Source organism: Oryzias melastigma, linkage group LG23, assembly GCF_002922805.2.
Source record: "Oryzias melastigma strain HK-1 linkage group LG23, ASM292280v2, whole genome shotgun sequence".
In the NCBI taxonomy this organism is placed as follows: Eukaryota; Metazoa; Chordata; class Actinopteri; order Beloniformes; family Adrianichthyidae; genus Oryzias; species Oryzias melastigma.
In genome coordinates, this window is record NC_050534.1 from 9935931 (window position 1) to 9958019 (window position 22089).

General features: G+C 37.5%; 1 protein-coding gene across 10 annotated transcripts in view; it reads right to left on the minus strand.

Annotated features, from left to right (window-relative positions):
• Positions 1 to 4490: 4490 nt before the first annotated feature.
• The window catches only part of tfec (transcription factor EC), a 70732-nt gene continuing 53133 nt past the window's right edge, over positions 4491 to 22089 (minus strand). For 2 of the 10 annotated variants that reach the window (XM_024284435.2, XM_036210136.1), the window contains exons 2-8: positions 17778 to 18032; positions 17074 to 17175; positions 12554 to 12674; positions 11712 to 11768; positions 11543 to 11618; positions 10600 to 10747; positions 4492 to 5919 (exon numbers count right to left, since the gene is read on the minus strand). In XM_024284435.2, the coding sequence (XP_024140203.1) occupies positions 5446 to 5919; positions 10600 to 10747; positions 11543 to 11618; positions 11712 to 11768; positions 12554 to 12674; positions 17074 to 17175; positions 17778 to 18032 (1233 nt within the window). In that variant the 3' untranslated portion in view covers positions 4492 to 5445. Of the gene's footprint in view, positions 5920 to 10599; positions 10748 to 11542; positions 11619 to 11711; positions 11769 to 12553; positions 12675 to 17073; positions 17176 to 17777; positions 18033 to 18514; positions 19487 to 22089 lie in introns of those variants that run through there. The other 8 variants (XM_024284423.2, XM_024284440.2, XM_036210134.1 and 5 more) reach the window with 8 other exon arrangements.

The following is a 22089-nucleotide window of genomic DNA, read 5'->3' on the forward strand; positions in this document are numbered from 1 at the left end:
AAATGCAGTAAAACTCACCAGTTCTAGGCTGTAATATGCTTTATAGTAAACAGCATGTTAAACTGGGCTTAAATGTTGCCCATTGTATCTTTTTATACAAAGAAAATAAGTTTGTTAGAGAGTGTACTGTAAGGTGCACTTAAAAGCAAAACACTATTTAAAAAAAAACAAGGCACCTTATTAACAGAGAAACATATACATAAATTAGTTCTGGTACATGAAAATCTGTCAAAATTGTTTGGTTGGCTGTTATTGTGAATGTATAGGAGTGTAAGACTTTTTAATTTTTTACGTGTTACTAGCAAGGTTGAGAGTTAGCGTAGTCACTGTAACTTTTATTGTAGAAGTACCAGCCTTTTTATTTGTTAAGAGTTATAGGTGGTGTAAATATGCTAACATGCCGTAGCGGTGTCGGACAGTGTTTATTTTCTACCTGTTAAAATCAAAGTTTGGAGTTAATGTAGTCGCAGTAACGTTTTTTTTGGCGGCATCTGTCTATTTTGTTTTGCATGTTGCAAAAAAGGCTGGGAGTAACCGGTGTTGAGAAGATGCTAATGTGGCTAACGTGCAGCATTAGCCCCATTAGGAGTTAGCATTGTGAGAGTAACATTTGTTTTAGCAGTATTAGTCTGTTTTTGCTTGTTGCAAACAAGGATTGGAGTTACAGGTATTGTAACTATGTGTAACTAACAACATTAGCTAGCTTTGTCACAGAAATATTTGTCTTAGTGGAATCAGGCTTGACTCTTTGTGTTGCAAGCAAGTTTGGGAATTTTTTTTTTTTTTTTTTTTAACACCCGTTGAACTATTTTTTTTCCTTTTTTTTCTTTACGTGTTGCCAACAACGTTGGGAGTTAGCTTAGTTGCAGTAAGATTCACTTTAGTGGCATCAGCCTGTTTTGATGCATGTTGCAAAAAAGGCTGGGAGCAACAGCTTTTGTGAATACGCTAACGCTGCTAACGTGTAGCTGTGTCAGACTGAGCTTTTTTAACATTTTGGGAGTTAGCATAGTCACAGTTATGTTTGCTTTAGCAGTATCTGTCTGTTTTGTGCGTGTTGAAAACAAGGTTTGGAGTTACAGATATTACAACCATGCTAACGGGGCTAACGTTTAGCTACATCAGACTGTTTTTTTATGTTACTAACAACATTGTGAGTTAGCTTAGTCGCCATAACATTTATCTTAGTGGTATCAGACTTTACTCTGTGTGTTGCAAACAAGACTAGCAGCTACAAGTTTTGTAAATACGCATTAGACTGTTTTTATTACGCGTCACTAACAATGTTGGGAGTTAGCGTAGTAGCAGTAACATTTATTTCAGTGGGATCATTCTGGTTTGTTACATGTTGCAAAAAAACTGTGAGTAACAGCTTTTGTGAATATGCTAATGCTACTAACGTGTAGCTACATTAGCAGTAGCATTTGAATTAGCAGTATCAGTATGTTTTTTTGCGTGTCACAAAGTTCATAGTCACTAGTATTGTGACTATGCTGACGTTTAGCTGTAGCTGCATCAGACATTTTTTTTACATGTGACTAATGACATTGTGAGTTAGTGTATTTACAACCACGATTGTTGTAACGGTATCAGTCTGTTCTTTATGTTGTTTTGCAAAAACAAGTTAGGGATATTGTCAATACACAAACGTTTTTTTTTTTACATTTTTTTTTTTTTTTTACATGTTACTAACACCGTTTTAGGTTAGTAACATGTTCCAGTAGCATTTTTTTAGTGGTATCAGTTTATTTTTAAGGTGTTTTATGTGTTGCAAACATTAACAGCTGCAGGTAACCTGTATACGCTAACGGGGCTAACATGTAGCATGTTACAAACAAGTTCTCAAGTTACTTGAACATAGTTAATATATTGTCTCGCTTAATGCGGTTTGAAGTTTGGTGCACCTTATATAACATCATTTTGAAAACACATCATTAATTCACAGTGTGCCCTATAGTTTGGAAAATACTAATACTAGTCAAACTTTTATTTCCATTAGGTAAACCGTTTTATTTTGAAAGGTTCCTCTGAAAGGAGGCTACTAAAGTAAAGTAAATTAGGCAAAAGGTTGGTCTTGTTTTTGCTGTATTTCTGTGCAAAACCAACAGTTCAGATTCCTTTAGGTTTAATTTCCACAGACAAAAAACATGATTGAAATTTAAGGTATAAAACCCTTTCAAAATAAGTTCACTTTTTTTTTTTGACATTATGAAAATCTATATTTACCTTCCAAATCTGCTTTGGCCAATTAGCCAAAAACATCACTCATCGCTTTGTAGTTGGAGTGGCCGTACTTTCTAATGATTTATTGGTTCGGTCTCTTGCAGATGAAGAGCAGTGAAGAACGAATCGACTCGACTGGCAAAAACACACTAATAACACTGAAACATTCATTTGGAAAAGCTTTAATGAGGAATCCTTGCAGGAAGCATTGACGTGTTGGTTTTCCACGTTTGGTGTGAATCTAATGAACACACAAGTTTTTGATACAGTGAAAGCAGAAAAACATCTTACTATATGATCTTTAAATGATGTGAAATAAATGAAAACCACCTTTGGATTGAGTCTTGTGGACGGACGCCGATTTTTCTTTGGGCGATCCACAACATTTCAAACTGAATAAAAGTTTGAAATCTTTTCAGTTATTCTGCTTAAAGTTACCTAAAGTTATCCACCGTGAACCTCACTGTTGTTCCTGCATTGAATGTAAGCCCCACCTGGAAAATTTAAGAAGTGGTAGCTTTGAAGTTTTAATAGTTTAGTTGCATTTAAGAGTAGTCTATGATCATGTGACCATAAAACACTAACTTGAAGAAGCTTCTTCACTCATGCTGACCTGTAATCAACTTTGAAAAAGAGGAACTTTTTTTACTTCATAAAAATCTCATCTGAGTCGATGTAATTGGTTCATTCTTGGCTATCTTCTAGTTTTTCTTTACTTTGTTAAAATTCTTCAAACAGGACTGTTGAGTCTCGCTGGAATAAAGAAGCAAGCCTTTGACTTCCAGATTGAAGCACAGTTCAAAATGGAATTCAGTTCATCAAGTAACCACTAGGTGTCTTACTGCAATGTGAAATTATCCGACTTTATCAAAAATAAGTTAGGTTCAAGTCAGTTTATTGATTTGATTTTTGTGTAGTTTTTATTTCATATTTGATTTTGTTCAAATGTATGTAAACTAAAGTATGGCCATTTGATTGAGCACTGACTCTTATCTAGACGTGCTCCAGTAAATATTATAATTAATTGTCTTACTTGTTGTTGTTCACCAGCGAATCAGCTTTCACTGATTCCCACATATGGTTTTTCAGAGTTTTATGCCCTTCCTGACACAATCCACTATTGTATCCGGGCTGGGGACTGGCAAAGGGAGTCCAAGACTTGGACCCCTTGTGGTTACATGCATTAGTTAGGCAGGAGTGTGAAGGGTCTTGCCCAAACTGGAATAATTTGACAGAACCGCCCGGAAATTGAACCCTGGTTTCCCATGAGCCATTGAGCTACTAACTCGTTGGCTATGTCCGAATTCCTACTCTAATTCCTACCCACTAAAAAACTATATAGTACAGGACTATATAGTGCCCAGGCTTTTAAAAGCGATTTTAGGCACCATAATATCTACATTTCTTTCTTTTTTAAAAACGCCAGATATGACGTCACCGATTTCACAAAGTGAAAATCTTATGAATACAAAAAATTTACGATTTCTGTTTGACTCCACAGTGAAAATGTGAATGGATTATTTAAAAATTACATTTAAATATGTTTTTTCTCACAAAAATTGTTTGACCGCAATGCATTGTGGTCTATATTTGGATGCTTGCTCACTACATGATACGGTCAATAATGCACGCTAGTTTTTTGCAAAGACTTCTGGGAAATTTCTTGGGCACTGAAATTTGGAATTGTTTATTCGGACTACAAAATGCCAAACGCACTATATAGTAAGTAGTGAAGGAATTCAGACATAACCAAAGTCTCACTATTTACCACAAAAATAGATTTTTGGTGCTAGCATAGCAGACAATGAACCGGATGTTCATGTTTTCCTGTTTCCACTCCCACTTCTCTATTTCTGTCAAAAATGACTAAGCTATTTTTTTTTCACATTTTAAGCTTTAAACCATTAACACCGTCAAAACCTGCTGTGCCCTTTAACGAATCATTACGTGAATCAGCTTATTTGCAGAGAAAGGCGGCTTTTGCACTGAAATGTAACACCTTACTAATTTAAAGTGTTGCTTACTGGCAAAAAAAAGCCACTTTTCTCCACAACAGAATAAGCTAATTCACGTTGATTAGCTCATTCTGTTTGTACGGTAACAAAGGAATGTAAACAGTGAATATAGACCACAATGCATTGCGGCTGCACAGATTTTGCACAAAAAAATGTTTAAATGTAATTTAAAAACATTGTTGTAATCAGATAACAGTGGAGTAGCAAAAAGACGTCGTGAGATGTTCGTATTGATTCAATTTTCATTTTGTGAAATCGTAATATCCGACGTTAGCGTGGTGTTTGAATTGGTTTTAAAATCCAGGGCAATAAATAGTTTTTTAGTAGTTAGGGATTAGGTGGGAATTCGGACATAGCCAGGTTTTCTTTTACGCGTTAGCATAGTCAGAGTAACGCTTATTTTTTTACAGTATCAATGTGGTTGAGAGTTACAGGTTTTGTGTTTAACGCTTCTACAATAAACATTCTATCATTTATAAATTAGAATAAAAACCCAGTCCTGTTAGATATTAATATTTTTTTTATGAATACATGGATTAAACATACATAAATACAAAAAAAGTCTTATTAAAAAACATTTTCAAAAACACACGTAAGGCCCAGTACATGTTAAGCTTTGAGGTGAGTACATTAGTTCTCCTTTAAGACAGGTTGAAGTAAGGCCCCTCGTACGATAAAGTTAAAAATCCTTTTTCAATTGACTTTAAGGACAGTATCGGCACATTTTTAGTGATTATTTTGCATATGTTACAGTGTATAGCCACCACAGTGTTGCCTTAACCCTTCTATTGTGTTTGGGTCAAAATCGACCCGCTTGAGCGGGTCGATTTTGACCCAAACACAATAGAAGGGTTAAAAATAGCAGTCATGTACATCAAATACTGATGAATGTCTCCCTTTTTTCGTACAAGTCTGTTCCTTCCGTGTTTGAGTGGCAGACAAACACCAAAAAAAAAAGAAAAAAAATGTCCTCATAAGGAGCAACTGGTCCCAGAGAGCATTCACAAGTGTCAGCCTCAGGGACAGTGGAGCACATCACAAGCTGATGCCTCTTTGAGAGACACCGATTTATATAAAGTTTGTCAGCTGTCATTTTAATTGCTTGCCGCCTTGGCAATAGTCTGTAGTAGTCAGTCTCCTGGAAGCTCTGTGTATGCCCTTTATGAGTGGAGGATGCAGCTGTGCAGTGATAGCAACGCTGGCCCCCTTATAGATCGTCGCCCTCGCCGGAGCTGAAGCTGCTCCTGCGGCTGCTGTCTTTGGACGCCGCTCCGGGGGAACCCGCGGAGAGGAGCGGGTCGGTCCCGAACGGCGACAGCGCCTCGTCCATGAGGATCTCGTCGAGCTGGTTCTCCTCCTTGAGCGAGGCTGTGAAGAAGTCTGTGAAGTGGGACAGCGGGTCAGAGAAGGTGGTGCAGGCGTCCCCGCCGGAAATGTGGTCCTGCGGCGTGCCGGCGGCGGCGATGGATGGTACGCCAGTCACCACGGCTATTCTCTGGAGGTAGTCGTTGTTCGGGTCCTCCTGGTAGAGAGGGGCCTGCTGTGGTTGCGGGGCCTGGGGAGGCGATTGCTGCTGCTGCGGCTGTTGAGGCTGTTTGAGGAGGTGATTGGACAGTTCCACGGTGCCCAAGGCGGTGGCCATGTTTGGAAGTCCATGTGCTCGCGCTTGAATCTCAAGTTCCTGTAAACCCCAAAAAAATGAGTTTTAAGGAGTGATTGGTTCAAATTGGTTTGAGTCAACGTCTCTCACCAATCAAGAGTGAGCTTGTTCGAAAGCCACACCCCTTTCGCTTGAAAGCGAACAGAACGAAACCTGTCACTCTAAGGTTTCCAACGCTCAACGCAAATCATTTATTGAGGCTTCTGATTGGTCAGTTTATATCTTGAAAAACCTCCACCAATAACATCATGAAAGAAATTAGGATTAAGCACAAGTGTGTTTGGGCCACTATAAAAGAAAAAAAAAACAAATATATGAGAATTAACTTGTAAAATTATGAGAAAAATGTCGTACAATTATGAGAATATCAATTCAACAATTTATGGCTGAAAAAAATTGTAATTTTACAGGGAAGTCAAGTTTTTTCCAAAGTAAAATGTCACATTTAGTTTTAAAAATGTTTCAACAAAAAACAAACAATACCTGTTTATTTTATGTAGCTGAAATTTGACAAATAATCTGTTTTACCTACAACTTTAATTTCATGAAGTAACTTTACTTTCCAAAATAGATTTTTCCTTGTTGAATTTCAGCATTTAAAATTTTAAAATTACAACTTCTTACAATTTTATTCTAGTAAAATGTTCATTTTTTTCCTTGTCATTATAAAACTTAATTTTTTTCACAATTTTACATTTGTATTCTTGAGTTTTCTTATATTTTTTCTTGTAAAATGTATTAATTTACTTTCATAAAATGTTACTTTTTACCTATAACGACTTTTTTTCTCATATATCTACAGTTTTTCTTTCTTAGTGTTACAACATCTTTGTCCTAAAATTTTGAGGTTTTTTTCTCAAAATTTAACACCTTTTTTCTAATAAAAAATGAAGATTTACAAAATAATAATTTTGCAACTCTATTCTCATAAAATACTTTTTTCTCATACTTTTATGGTAATATATGCTTGAGAAAAGGTAAAAAAAATTCACAACTTTTCTGATTTGTTTCATATAATTATGACTATTTCCTCGTAATTGTACACCTTTACTCTCGTGACATGTTGACTTCTCATAATTTTATTATGATTATTATTCTTATAATTTTACGAATGTATTCATTTTAATTGTTTACTTTTTAAGCTTCATTTTATGACTTTTTTCTCATATAATATGACTTCATTATCCTGAAATATTTTTTTCAGAATTTTATGACTTCATTCCCATAATATACTTTTATTCTTGTACTTTATTGATATGTTTGGAATTTTTAAAATATTTTCACATAACTTTTTTCATACAATTAAGTCTCTTTCTCGTACACCTTTACTGTCCTGACTTCTCATAATTTTACTTTTTTTTTCTCAAAATTCTGTTTTACTTTTTTCTTAAAATTTTATTAATTTATTTTCATATAATGTTGACCCTTTACCCATAATTTTATGGATTTTTTCTCGTTTATTTACAATGTTTTCTTCACAATATTCTGACTTTTATTTCACAAAATGTTGACTTGTTTGTCATAATTTTACAATTTCATTCTTGAAATGTTTTTCTTTCACACTTCTATTACTTTACTCTCATGAAATATTGACCTATAAGTTTACAATTTTTTTTTATTATTACAACTTTCTCTTCAACTTTGTCATAAAATGTTGAGTTTTTTTCTCATAAGTTTGTGGTTTTTCGCTGGAAAATTTCTGACATTTTCCTCACATTTTTACTATTTTTTTCTTAGAATTATGATTCTTTGCTCATAATTGTAGAACTTTATTGTCATAAAACGGTGAGTTTTTTCCACAATTTTGCAATTTATTCATTTTTTTTTATAATTTTATTGTTTTGCTCAAAAGGTTTTGACTTTCTCCTCATAATTTTATGACTTTATTCTCTGAATTTTTACCTTTTTCTTGTACTTTTACAAATGTATTTCATCATTCATTATTCTCCTTTTGTTCTTTAAAAAGGTAGCTGAGTAGGAATGGTTATTGTGACGAACATAGAGGGGAGGAGTCTCTCAGTCCAGCTGTCAAACACTCCCTCACATTCTGAGGTTTGGGAGGAAAAGTTGGACATTTGTATGCAGCCTCTCCCATTCACTCCTGTTTTATTTAATCCACTTTTATCAAATAAAACTGAGATAATGTACATTCCCAGCTTTTTAAGTCAGTATTCATGCAGGAGCATCTGCCTGTTTGTGGGTACGGTTACTCCCCTAAAGATAGTTCTGAGATTCACAAACTCTCCTCCCCATCACCGAGGCAGACAGAAAAAATAAACGTCTCTAAAAGCCTGCAGGTGCAAACATTTGTCTATAAACACCTCTCTTTGTTCTCGGCGAGAAAGCTGCTGTCTTCGTCTTTGTTTATCAGGCACCCTTCAATCACATGACATTACAAGGTGAAAGGAGCCCTTTTGAATTCAAGTGGTTGTGATGGGGGTGGGGGGAGGGGTCTACGATGTGGGACCGTAAAGCTTTGAAGATCGGCTTGACTTGAGTAAGTCAAACAAGAACGCCGTGTTGAGTCTTTTTTTAAGAGCAGATTGACTGAAGAAGCATCACCTGTCAATCCTCATCCGACAGCCATGTTCCCTCGTTCATAGGTTCATAAAATGTTGACTTTATCATTTTACAATTTTATTCTGGAAAATGTTTTATTTTTATGTTTTGAATAATTAAAATAATTTATTCTGGTGAAATGTTTACTTTTTACCTTTATTTTCACAACTTTCTTCTTGGTCTTCTTATTATTTTATGTCTTTATTGTTGTAAAAATTAGAATTGTTTTACTCATAATTGTACAACTTTTTTCTGATAAAATATTTTTTTTTCTTCATAATTTTCGGACTTTATTTTAATAAACTGTGTTTTTTTCACTCTGATCATGTTCTGATCTATTGTAAAAGCAGCGGTCTTTCTATTAATTTATTCTGGTGAAATATTGACTTTTTACTTATATTTTTACAACTTTCTTCTTGGTCTTCTTATTATTTTATGTCTTTATTGTTGTAAAAATTAGAATTGTTTTACTCATAATTGTACAATTTTTTTCTAATTAAATAAAAACATTTTTCTTTATAATTTTCTGACTATTTCTGTAAAACGTGTATTTCTTTTCCTCAAGCATTGTTCTTTTAATTGACTATGCCACTCTTAGTAAGGTATGTATTGGCAAGAGTCTGGCGATGCGATACGTATCACGATACAATATGTATCACGATATATCCTAAGACTGTACCAGAACAATTTTTCACAATTTTTTTAAGATTTTGACTGACAGAAACCCTAACTGAATATTAACATGCTGTTATGAGTTGTAGAGCTGCTTTAAAGGCTAACCAAACCCTAAATCAACTTTTTTTTGCTGTTTACCTGTATAAATGAGGCTTTAAAAGTGCTGACAATTGGTCATTCAAAAAATTTTGAGAATTTAAAATAAATATAAAAATATGGTCAAAAACTGTCAGTGTGCTGCCCCCTATAGGTTGAATCAGGGTATTACAGTTGAATTTGGTGATTGGTCAAACCATTTAAGTTCCACATCACGATCTGCAGCTCCAGTAATGAGAACAGTCCTTTCCCAGCTCCACCCCTCTGACTGGATTTTTAAATTTCAGCTGTGGGCGGAGTCAGCCTCCAACTGTCCTGTTTGGTTACCCTTTAAAGAAGTATGCTACCCACGACCAGTCGGGGGTTTAGGTGGAAAAGAAAAGCAAGACGTTGAAGGACGTTCATAATTAATTAAATATCACCTCGTCGGCATTTTAAATCACTTGATGAATTATTATAGTATATCGCCAAATAAATTTCCTTCTAACACCCCTAGTTTTTAGCCAAAATTTTAAAACAATCAATGTAATTTTTTTTAAGACATAGTTTCTGCAGAATGGCAGTAGATCATTAGACATTCACTCCGGAGGTGTGGGCAGGACTGTTGACTTTGAGTAAGCCCGCCCCTCTTACCCATCCTCAATCTGTTCTGCTAGTTTACAGTCCCTAGCAACCCCAACCTAACATTTTTAGTGTAACCAAAAATGGCAAGCAATATCAGAGCTATCCAATCACACAGTTTTGAGCAGGATACTAACTCAGACAAGGCAAATGAGGACGTCCGTTAATCTAATTGTCCCATTAGAATCGAGAAAGGGACTTTGTATCACTGTCATGAATCGGTCCTCTGTCTCCCCCTCTGGCCATCAGCTGGATCAATCACCTGTGTATCAGTACTTCCTGGGTCTCCATCCTATACTTCCCATCAGCCCCTGCTGTCACTCCCAGAAGCCCCAAAGCTGTTTTCCATCTGCAACCACTCCCAGCAGTATTTAGTCAGAGCTCTGCTCAGTGCGAAGTCTTGTTTGTGCCACTCTGACTGCTTCACTGAGCGTTGTCATCCTGACCTGATCTTCTGCTTCGTCTTCGACTTCGTTGCCGCCTGCCCTGACCCTCGACTGATTGTCTAATTGTCTCATGCTCGTGTTGGACCTCTGCCTGCCTGACCCTGACTAAAGCTGTGTTTCACTCCTGTTGTTCTGTCTGTGTCAGTAAAATCTGCTGCACTTGGATCAAGCCGTCTCCTCGCTTGTGACAATCACGATCTTTTTCAAACTGCATTTTTTTCGTCAGCTCCTAATTCACGATTTGAATCAAGAAACATGTTGAGCATGTTAAAGTGGGCCTTTAACCATGAGAGGATTTCTTAACCTGGATCCTCAGCAGCAGCCTCCTGTTGGCTTGCTCCAGCTTCTTCTGACGGCTCTCCAGCTCCCGAGCGTGCTGCTGCTCCTTCTGCAGCCACCGAATGTACTCCACCGAGGCCTTCAGGATGGTGCCTTTGTTCCAGCGCATGTCACTGCAACAAAAGGAGCATAACCTTTTTTTTCCCCCATGATGTGGGCAGAATATCGTTTACACTGAAAGGAAGTTTTAACTAAGGCCTTAATAAAATGAATAAAAAATGGAGACCTGTGCCGGGCAATTACTCATCCTTTGGACTTTACACAAGGACAGCAAATGGGAATTTTAATAGAATAGTTAAGTAGGTATGTGTAAAGTCCATTCTTGAGAATTCAAATTCAGTAAAATTAATCCTTGAGTAAAAACAGCTGAGAAAAAATGAGTTTAAATAGGAAGGAAACAGGAAAGTGGAGCAATGGACTTTAGGTGCCAAAGTGCAAGTCATTCTTGTGCAGGTATTATTGCTTTTCTTTTAAAGGAACAAGCAGTAAAATGTCCTTTTACATGAGTAAGAAGTTGGTCTGATCTGCAGTAATAATCTCTTTGATCCACTGTTAATGGGACAGTGACAATGCTAACCTTCCATTAAAGCAAGGTGCAGCTGTGAATAGACGGCCGGTCTTGCATGTTCCAATTATGCTTCAAAGTCGGATTCAAACGGTCCGACCTGCTCCTTTGAGCGTGACCCTTTCCTCGTCGCTCATGCGTCGAGATGAACCCCGGTGACGGGACACACATCTCAAAGAGCGTGGATCGCCACGGAAGTTCAAGTGTATCCTTGAAACACGACTAAAACTGTGTCCGGGGACTCCTTTAAATTCCACACGAGGGGTCTTTGTGAGTTTAACGGCCGTCTTCCAGCACTTCAAAAAAAACGTGAGGCAGATGCAATTGAATCTGGAGAACTTACGGGTCATTTGACTTGGGGATGAGTGTCCCCAGCTCCTTAATCCTGTAGTTAATGTTGTATCTTCGCCGTCTTTCAACTAAGCGGATCGAGAACAAAGAGGGAATTATTAGCGCCCCGTCAGTGTGACGCGCCAAAATCAAAAACAAGCAAAAAAAAGGGGAACACTCACTCAGATTGTGGTTGTCTTTCTTCTGCCTCTCCTTTGCCATAACCCTGGTGTCGTGCTCTGTCAAAAATAAATAAATCACAGACGAGAACCAATGGATTAGCGACGCTCGCAAATTTAGACCCTTAAAGACAACGTCCACAACACACCAGACACTCGGCCGGTTGTGTTGAGCGAGTTCAGGGTCGAGGTCAGAATGTGAGGCTTCTGTTCATCACAATGCAGACACAAGTTTGACCTCCGTGCACACAAACACACACAGAGCCCAGCTTATCCCCTCTGGCATTTCTAAAGCTCATTGGAAAAAAAAAATCACAACCACTTTTGGACTCCTTATTCTGCAATTAAGACAGTTTAGTGAATTCAGTCCTGGAGAGGCACAAAAATGCCTCCATATTTGAATTCTCAGAAATTAGATAGTTAGTGAGCTGATATTGGATTTGCCAATTTGTCTCTGTTGATTCAATCAAGTCAATTTTAAAGTATCCAACAGCCCATTGTCCTCTGTGCACACTCGAAATAAAACAGACTGTAATTTACTTATCGGCCCACTGAGAGTGAAGGGTTCTTTACGAATCCTTTCTATTATCTAAATCAATTAAAGATCTTTTTTTATTACGTAGGTCTAATAGGCAAAGTCCAATTGAAGCGAAAAAGCTCAATGACAGGCCAGACAGAAATAAGCAGGCCCTTTGCCTAATCAACATAACTAGTCCTGATTGAAGCTTACGAGGTTTGCCGTTTTTACCACCTGTTTCTATTGGGTGGAATTTTTTTTATTTTATTCTCTAATCAAATGTGAGCAATTCGATGGGATTGGCAGCTTGCTCGGTATGAGTTCATACCTGTGTATTCCCTTTTTACAGTGAGCTTTGTAGGGTTAGATGTGGGGCTCATTCCACCATTAGGGGGGTTCATACCTTGTTCACCCCCATAGACGTCCAGCATGCTGCTGCTGAGGGACACCTAGAGGGCAGAAAGAGGAAAGGAGGGAAAAGAAGGGCAACACGTCAGTTGGAAAAGAGGAATTTCATGACTTATGACGACTTATAGGCGTCTCTGGACCTCCCAGCATGCTTTGGGGCTCTTGGTTTACAAGCCCTGGCTATATCCGAATTCCATCCCTACTCCCTAACTTAGAAACCATATAGTGAGGGACTATCAAGTGCCCTTGTTTTTTTTTAGTTTTATTTAGTTTTTATTAAATTTTCATAATACATTAGATTATGTTACATTTTACAAAAATTTGTACCTTACAAAAAAATAAATTAAACAAAAACAAGAAAGCGAAATATGCAAGAACACAGTAGCTTAGAACCGGGGTTTTATCCCTGCATCTTAAAAGCAATTTGGACACCATGATCACAATTTTCTGTTTTAATGGAGTGAAACTCAATAAATATGAAAGTTTTATGAAGACTATTTTGATGAAAACTTAATTGTTTTATAAGAAATGAATTAAAAAATGTTTTTACATTAAATATTGTTTAACGAATTGCATTGTGGCTCATATTCTAAAAAGGCGAACACAGTATGTAGTGCACTAAGAAGGGAAGGAATTTGGACACAGCCTCTAAATTTGTTGCCTTGACGAACTCCTATGTTCAAACTACGGTAGCCCCTCGCTATATTGCAGTTTTCCACCGGGGAGTACGTCCCTAGAGTGTTTCCACCAACCAACTTTTTCTGTTCTCAGTCCATTTCCTAATGTTTAAATGTATCGGTTAAGGAAGAGGTTTGAGGTTGTGTGTGGGTCCGGAGAAGGTAGTTATAAATTATTGCTCTTTTTTTGGTGTACAGCACCTTGTATTAAATTATATTTAAAAAGTGCTGATTATTGATAATGATTTGTTTCATCATAATTCACCTTTCACTGTAATTTTTCATTGTATCACTAATTTTGTTTAGTGCAATTTTATTTTTTGCAGTGCATTGTGTTCTGGTCATTTTTAGTTTGGTGACTAGGTGGAGCTCGCGCTATAGCAGTACACTTTTTTCAAGAAGAATTAGCAAAGAATGAGTAAAAAAACTGGGCTTTATGGTTATATTTTAAAATATTTTCTTAAAACAGTTTGAAAAATTCATACCTGTGAGTATATAAAGATATTTAGTCAGTAATATATGTTTTTCATCAACTGAGTGTTAGCATTAGCCGTCCTATGGGAAATTCCATTAAATGTTAGCATCAAGCTAGCAGTCTAACTTTATTTTTATGGATCAATTATTGATCTATTAAGATAGATTGACTCAAATTGATTTTATCAATCCACCCTACGAGCAGATTTTCCTTTTTTATTTAATAATATTTGACTTATTTTTCTACAAAGTTTTGAGCATTGAGAATGTAAACAAGAAAAAAATTCAAAAATGTTCATGTCTGTCTGAGAAAAGTGTATAAAGTGTGTAGTAAGGAGTTTTAGAGCCTTAATACTTCTGTAAATCTACTTTGCGGATTTTGACTATCACAGGTTATTTATGGTACATAACTCCCACAGTAAACAAGGGACTACTGTACTACAGTACAAGTAAAATATCATAATTAGCGGTACCCAACAGTCCTGAACTCCGAACTAAGCTTATGTCTCTATGATACAAGATGTGTTGAGCTCTCAAAATAGTTTAGCCTCTTTGAAGACGCAGCGTCTTGAACAGCGGCGTTCTTTGTGTTAAAAACAGCACCACATTAACTGAAAACGATAGCTAGGTCAACTGCTTGAACAGAGGCAAAACTGTTTTCCTACGCTTCTTTTCTTGTCTGGGAAAGCAGGGCCGACCTCGCCAATAATGACGCCTTTTCACAGAGTCCGGGGTATGGCGTGCCGACAGACATGTGTGTCTAATTCTCGTGTGTGTATTTATGGGAAAAAAACCCAACAGAAGTCGCCATGGAGTCAAAGATGCTCGCAGCTAATTTGTTCCGTGACACGTGTGTCAAATGGCGTTGCTGGAGCGGGGAATGGATAAAGCCGCACATCGAGCGGGATGGAATGCCAAAAGCAGGAGAGAAAGTGTCGGATCTCTGGAGCTGGTTGAAGTGCACTTTGTGTTTCTCGACAAGGTTGAAGAGCAGAAGAGGAGGAGGAGGAGGACGGGGGGGAGGCATGCATATGAAAATGAAAGATTGCAACAATTCCCCTCCTGCTTCTACAGTAATCACTTCAATCCCTCTCCCGTCTGCATTTCCGAATGTGTTGACACGGCGAAACGACGTGATGCATCGTACTGTATGACTAATTAAAATAAATTGATCCATTTAAGCACGGTATCATTTCTGAACAAGCCCACGGGGAGCATGTGCATTAAGCCCGATCCAATGGCTCAGTAGCTCCTTCCAGCTGCACAAATCAGCCTCATCTGTTGCGCTTCTGTCTCCTTCGGAAATCTACCGACTTCTCCTGTCCTCCCCCCCAAACCTCTTATCGCTTCCTCCCTCTTCATAGCGAGAGTGTTTTACTTTTGAGTCACTTTCTTTATCTTCCACAGCCCATCAGCGTCTTTCTCTAGAAACCCAACCTGTTTTGTTGAGCTTCTTCACTGATGTTGCTAATTCCGAGTGAACTTTGACTCATCTCTAGACTTAATCTGACCTCAGAGGGAAGCTAGGTCCCATTTTTCCCATGCGTGTCAAGACTGCACCTAAAAGTCAAGATGGAGGATCCTTGTTCTTAAAAAACTTAGAAAAAAAAGTCATACTATTTTATTATTATTATTATTATTATTATTATTTACTACACTCGACAGCTAGCTAACTGTTAAGATTAAAGATGTGGCCAGCAACTGGTGCTGGGCGGATCGATCCAAAATATTGATAGTATCGATCTCAAGTAGGTATCGGATCGACCCGCAGATATCGATATTTCCATTCTATTTAGTTGTTACTTTTCAACCTGTTTTATTGTTCTATTTAACGGCTAAGAAGTTAAAACTGATTAAACATCTACCAGTTGTTTTAATAATTTATTTTGATTATAGTTACTTGTTTCTTGTAGTTTGTAGACAGTAGTAGTTTTTATTTTAATAGAGTTTTCCATTTAATTGAAAATATTGTCCTAATTCTGTTTATATATTTATCAAGTAATTAAAAATGGGAAACATACAAAAAAAAGGCAATTAAAAACAACTAAGATTTTGAGGTTCATGTCACATTATGATACATGATATCGGTTTCAATATCGGCGATATTGGCCAGTATCGGATCGATCCCCAAATGCTCAGTATCCCCCAGCCTACCAGCAACATCTAATTAACTCATGCTCTTTTACACTCCGTCACTCTTCAACCATTTTCATGATCATTATAACAGGAATAAAATTCTTTTTTTTTTCATTGCCTTTGCTCTGATACTAACATAAAGTTTTGTGTAATGATGCAAAGCTGCTTTTCTCATGCATGAATTAATTGCAAAAACAGCTGAAGAATTACAGTAATCAATAGATCAGGAATCAATAAACACTGGAGCTAAAGCCTTGGTGTAAAAGGATTAATAAAGTAAAGCAAGACATGAAGACAAAAAGTGTCTTTTAATTTATGAATACTAATGACGCAAAGCTATTTTTTTTGCTGCAAAAATTGGCCAATTTATGTTGATTACGTAATTACAACTATAAGTGACATGTCCATGCAAAGCTGCTTTTCTCAAGCTTCAGAATCAGTGGGAATTTTGTTAACTATGTAAACGGTTGAAGTTTAACGGTACTCAATAGAATGTAAACACTGGAGCTAAAGATCTGGCGTATAAGTAAAGCAACGTAAGATGTAAATACAAGTCTTTTTATTATTTAATACTTTGTGTAATAATAATGCAAAACTATTTTTTTTCTGCAGCAAAAATCGTCCGATTTATGTTGATTGATTTGACACTTCACAACTGTAAAGTGTGACAAATCTGGGCAAAGCTTCTTTTCTCACTCCTCAGAATCCGCTGGAATTACGTTAATTGCGTAAACGGTTGTAGAATTACGGTAGTTGATAGAATGTAAACACTAGAGCTAAAGCTCTGGTATAAAAGAATTATTAAAGTAAAGTAGGACGTAAACACAGTAGAGTATTTTTATTATTTATTACTTCGCATAATGACACGGATGCATAGCTAGTTTTTTCCACAAGAAAAATCGTCTAATTTACGTTGATTGCGTAAACACTTCATAATTGTAGAGTGTGACATATCTGCGCAAAGCTGGTTTTCTCCCACTTCAGAATCCACCGGAATTACGTTACTCACAGAAACGGTTTAAGAGATATGATGGTCAATAGAATTGTGGAGATGAGGCTCCGGGGTATGAGAGTTAAAAAGCAAAGCAAGACGTAAAGACAAAGGATCATGGTTTGATTACAGGGTGAAAATGTAGGGCTGATTCATACTTACATTGTTTTGCATTATGATGTTATTCTCCATGCAATCCAAGCCTCCATCATTGAAACCGGATTCAAGACTAATCAGGTCATCAATAACTTCATCCATTGGAAACTAAAAGAAAACAGTGATTTCAGTGTTCTCCAGGACAGACTCATGGCATTCCTACTCTGTCCCAGATCTCCGACGTGTCAACTTTTAATCCATGTTGGTTAGAGGAAAACGAGGAGGAGCCATTGAGAAACTAATCCAATAACGGATTAGTTCTTGGCGGCCATGTTTAGAGGCTTAATGGCGGGAAGAACATGCAGCTAGTTTCCTGCTCTGAAAGGGTTCTCTGGCCAGAGGACCGCATGTCTGAAGTTATTGATGAACAGATCAAAGACAGGGAGAGATCAATGACGGCACCACTTTATTTGGATGATTAGTTGCTCTGCATGAAAATGCACTGCCCGTCCACATGCAAGTGTGGCCCCAGAGGTGAAGTAAAGCTCCGGCCTTGATTCATCGCTCTTGATTTGAAATACTTCGTCTATGAGGAGGCGAAACAAACCAGGGAAGAAAATGTTTATAGGAATTGGGTCTGTTGACGAGAAATGCCTCAACAAAAATGATGACCCAGATCTATTTCAGCTGAGAATTCTTGTTGCGATTTCACTTTGCGCCCGGGGACATTTGGAGCTCTTTCAGTTTCAATTTTATTTTCTTTTTCTTACCTCACTGTCATGACTGGCCAACGTGAGGAGGGTAACAGGGCTGTTCGGGTTGCTGCCGTCACTGACCGGCGCCATGTGTCCGTTCCTCATGATCGGCACCGTGGCTAGCGGCTGGCCAGGAGTGTGTGGATGCTGCACGGCGTGACCCGAACCCGCCGAGGAGGCCAGCTTGGAGCCCAGCGTCAGGTACTGCTTCACCGGTTGGTTCTGGCTCTGGTGGAGATGGAACTTGGAGTTCTCCAGGTGGCTTTGCACCTACACAGAGAAGGCCGATGTTACAAAACGTGGAAACGTTGACTGGACACAACAACAAAGAAAAAAGCAGACGAGGATGTGGGCGCTTGTTTCGCATGTGCTGATTCAGCAGTGACTAAGGGAAAATTCTCTGCAGTTTTTTTTTTTGAAGAAGAAGTTATCTAATTTAAAAGAGATATAGTTTTTTTCCAATGTTACTCATTCATGAGTAACAAGTTTACAGGCACCCAGGAGTAGTTTGTGCAATGCAATTTAGCGCTCAGAGTGAATCACCTTTGACACATCTTGACTTTATCAGATGGCGTGATTTTTGAAGCAAAAATTACTTCATCTATTTTTAAACTTCTCTATTTTCAAGCTTTAGTTTTAAGCCTAAAATTGTAAAAAAAAAAAAAAAATGCACTGTTACAAAAATTCAAGATTTTCATTCAAGAACCACTTTTCAAAGCTTTCCCCAAGTTTGCAAACTTTGATTTTCTTACTTTTGAAGCTCTGGTCGCATCCCGCATTTTGTAGTAGCTGCAGTCGCTTAAGTGTGGCATTCTCAATTAAAAAAGGACATAAAGCACTTCGGACTTGTTTGTTGGTGAAGCAGCAGGTTGCCTTGAGTGATCCAGATCCGCTGCGGCTGTTATCCCGTTAGGCTGCTGACTTCCCAGTGAGTGTCTGCCTCTTCCAGCCCCTTCAGCAGAGTTTTATAAAGGGACTCTAAGTGAGCTAATTAGGCCTACAGCTGGGCGTAAGTCCTCAGATTGCATAGCATGATAGTCACTTCAAACGCCGGATTGTCAGATCACCCAGGGTTGTATCACTGCAGGACATTTGCCTTTACCATATATCTCTAACTCCTTTGGCCCGCCCACTCGTCTCTGGACGGCCAATCAGCAATCACCTCCCAAAGCTCTCTGCTGTCCAGCTTCAGGGGCTGTGGCAACACAATTGACCCTTGTTCCTCACTGAGAGTTTTAAATAACTCAATGCCATTTTTACCCATTCATTCATTCATTCAATAAAAACATAGATAGGTGAATGTTATAAAGTTTTCGCCTCTTCAAGGTCTTCTTTCCAGACCCAGAAGGTTATTTTCAGAGGTCACCCCCCAAAATGCCTCATTTGTCTGGTTCTCATAAAGATGTCCACTGTTGTTGTTTATTGGTTAATGCCCCGCTGAGTATTCTTAGCAAGAAGTCACTACTGTCAGTTTAAAGTCTGTCTGGCTATTATTTATTTTTTTTCTTTTCCCCTCTCAGGCGAGATTCGTACCGTTTTAGACGAGTGCTTTCTTTCCGACAGACCACACTTAATCGATTTAAACTGAAAGGAACTCAGATAAGGAAAAATACTGCAGTGACTAAAGTGACTGGGGAAGTGAAACCTGAAAGGTTTTTTATGTTATTCGTCTTTTCCTGCGTTCATGGGGACACTTTTAGAGCACCTTAGCTTTAGGAACAGGTGACAGATGTTTTTCATTTTCACAAAACAGAAAAATGAAATGAAAGACAGAAAAAAACCCAATATTTGAAAAAAACAATGAAAAAAAGACATGTATACAAATGTATATTTGTATATATAGTACAGTATGGTACTCACATGGCATTAAAGTGGTAGATATATGGTACTTTTGTTGTAACTACTGGTACCTATTGGTGGTATATGGGACATACTGGGTATTTCTCTTGTACCCACTGGGTTTCTGCATGCCATTATCTTTTATTTTATGATACTTACCAAATCTAAAGACAAGGCAAGTATAAATACAGAACCTTGATTGTACTTGTTAACCTATTGTATGGTGTGTATCATGTGTAAAAAGATAGTAGGTATCCAGAAACTATGTTAGAATTTACTTTGTGTTGGATGGTACTCACTATAAGTGGCAATATAGGTATTTAAATAGTACTTAAGTGCCCAATAGGTACAACAAAAGTACCATGTAATTACCACTTGTGTACTCTGTAAGTACTGCACTGTAAAAAAAGAAAAGTTTCCCAAATATATGTACATACTTTTAAAGTATTTGAGCTAGAATTGCATTTTTGCTGCTTAGACTGCAAAAAACTGACTATTAAGAAAGTAAAAATACCAGAGTTTTAAGTTAAAATGTCTTAATTATAAATATTCACTTCAAGAAATAGTAAAATAGTTTTAGTTTTTTTTGAAAACATAGTTGTTTGGAATTTTTTCCTTAAATAAGAACTCTTGGTCATACCAATTGTTTGAGTCTTTTCAATAGGGCTTGTTTTTGCTGTGTATTTTTCCTCTCCTCACTGCTAATAACAGTTTTTTGGTTTGGAATACATGTCAGCAACACTCAGAAATCGTTTTCTTTCTTTTCCCCTCATCAGCCAGACTGGCTTTCCTTTTTCACCACTCCTCAGCTCAACTAAGAACAAGCTCATCACAATACTCAACTTGTCAGTAGTAACTGAGAGCTCTTATCTGGCTTCTCTTGGCCAAACAAGATCCCAGTTGTTAACCAATCAACATTTTTTCTTCTTTTTTTCACCGCGGAGATGCCTAAACTGCTGCTCACCGCATCTGTGCAGTGTGACGGCGGATTGTCCTGGTTTCACTTCGACCCTCTCACTACTGTAAATGCCGGAGACACGCTTGTTATCCACTTAAGGGGATCTGATTAGATTTGAGCTGCAATGGTGCTTCAGTCACCGAGGCCAGCCGTGACAATGGCGGTCCTGTGAACGTGTGAAGCGGTAATTCTGAGAATGATCAGTGCTTGCCACAAATGTAGGACGGGACAGGAATGAGATAAAAATCCAACCAATCAAAGTTTCACTTTGGGGTATTGTGGCCTGTTTTTTTCTAAAACAGCACCTGCTTCAACAATCGCAGCAGTGTTTTGGTTTACTGAAAAAAAAGGTCACAGGTTCACTTTCCATTTACACACATTTACACGGTTAATGCTGGCATGCAAACCTGCAGCACACTTAGAAAAAATACAAAAAAGACGCTTGGCTTGTTGTTTTACTGAGACCTATATATTTTTACATTTTTCCTTTTTTACGATACTTATTTAGGAAATAAAAATTTGCTTTTTATTAAGCATCCAAGAAAAAAAATAATTTGTCAAAATTTAATCCGGAGCATCTTCCTAAAGCCGTTATTCTGGCTAATACTATTGAAATTACTAGAACAGGATGTGCAGATGTCCCACATGCACAGTTCTCAGCAATCCATCACTCAAAGAAGATTTTTTTTAAAGTAGTATTTTCCACAATATAAGCCGCACTTACAGCCTTAAAGTTTTATTTATTTATTTTGTCAAACGACAGTGAGCCTTAGAGTCTGGCGCCAGTTTCAAGAAGCAGGTTGAACAAATTGAGAGTTCAAACATGAACTCAGAGTTCACCAACTCAAAATTCACAAACTTAGAGTTTTCGTTTCAGAACAGCTGAAAAGAGTTGATTCAATCTACTTTGAGTTGTTGGACTCAGAGTAAGGTGTGAGCGTCGCGACTGTTAAAAGTCCTGATCGATGGAGCAAAGACATTAGGAATCACCATGGCAACGGGAAACACTGTTAGGGCGTCATACTTCACGGCGACGGAAATTGATGTGTTCCTACAAGCATGTGCGAACTACGAGCACATTTTCCGCTGCGCGAGTTAATGCGTCTACATTTGAATCATTTCAATTCAGGATAAGAACTAAATAATGTCAGGAATGTTATTTTGTCACTTGTTAAGTAAGGAATGGTTTTTGATCTGTCAATAATTTATCGGGTAATCTCCGTATTTAGATGAATGACCGTTTTTCTTAATAGTTTCTTTATTTTTTACGAATTGTAAACAAGATTAGGAGTGACAGATATTATGAATATGCTAATGCGGCTAATGCTACTAGCATGCAACAGATTGTTTTTTACGTGTTGCTAACAAGGTTGAGAGTTAACGTTGTTACAGTTTGTTTGTTTTAATGATATCAGTTTATTTTTTATGAATCAGTCTGTTAATTTATGTGTTGCAGACAAGGTTACACATTTCAACAACAGCAAACACTTCTAATGCGGCTAACGTCTAGCTTCTGTGTGACCGTGTTTT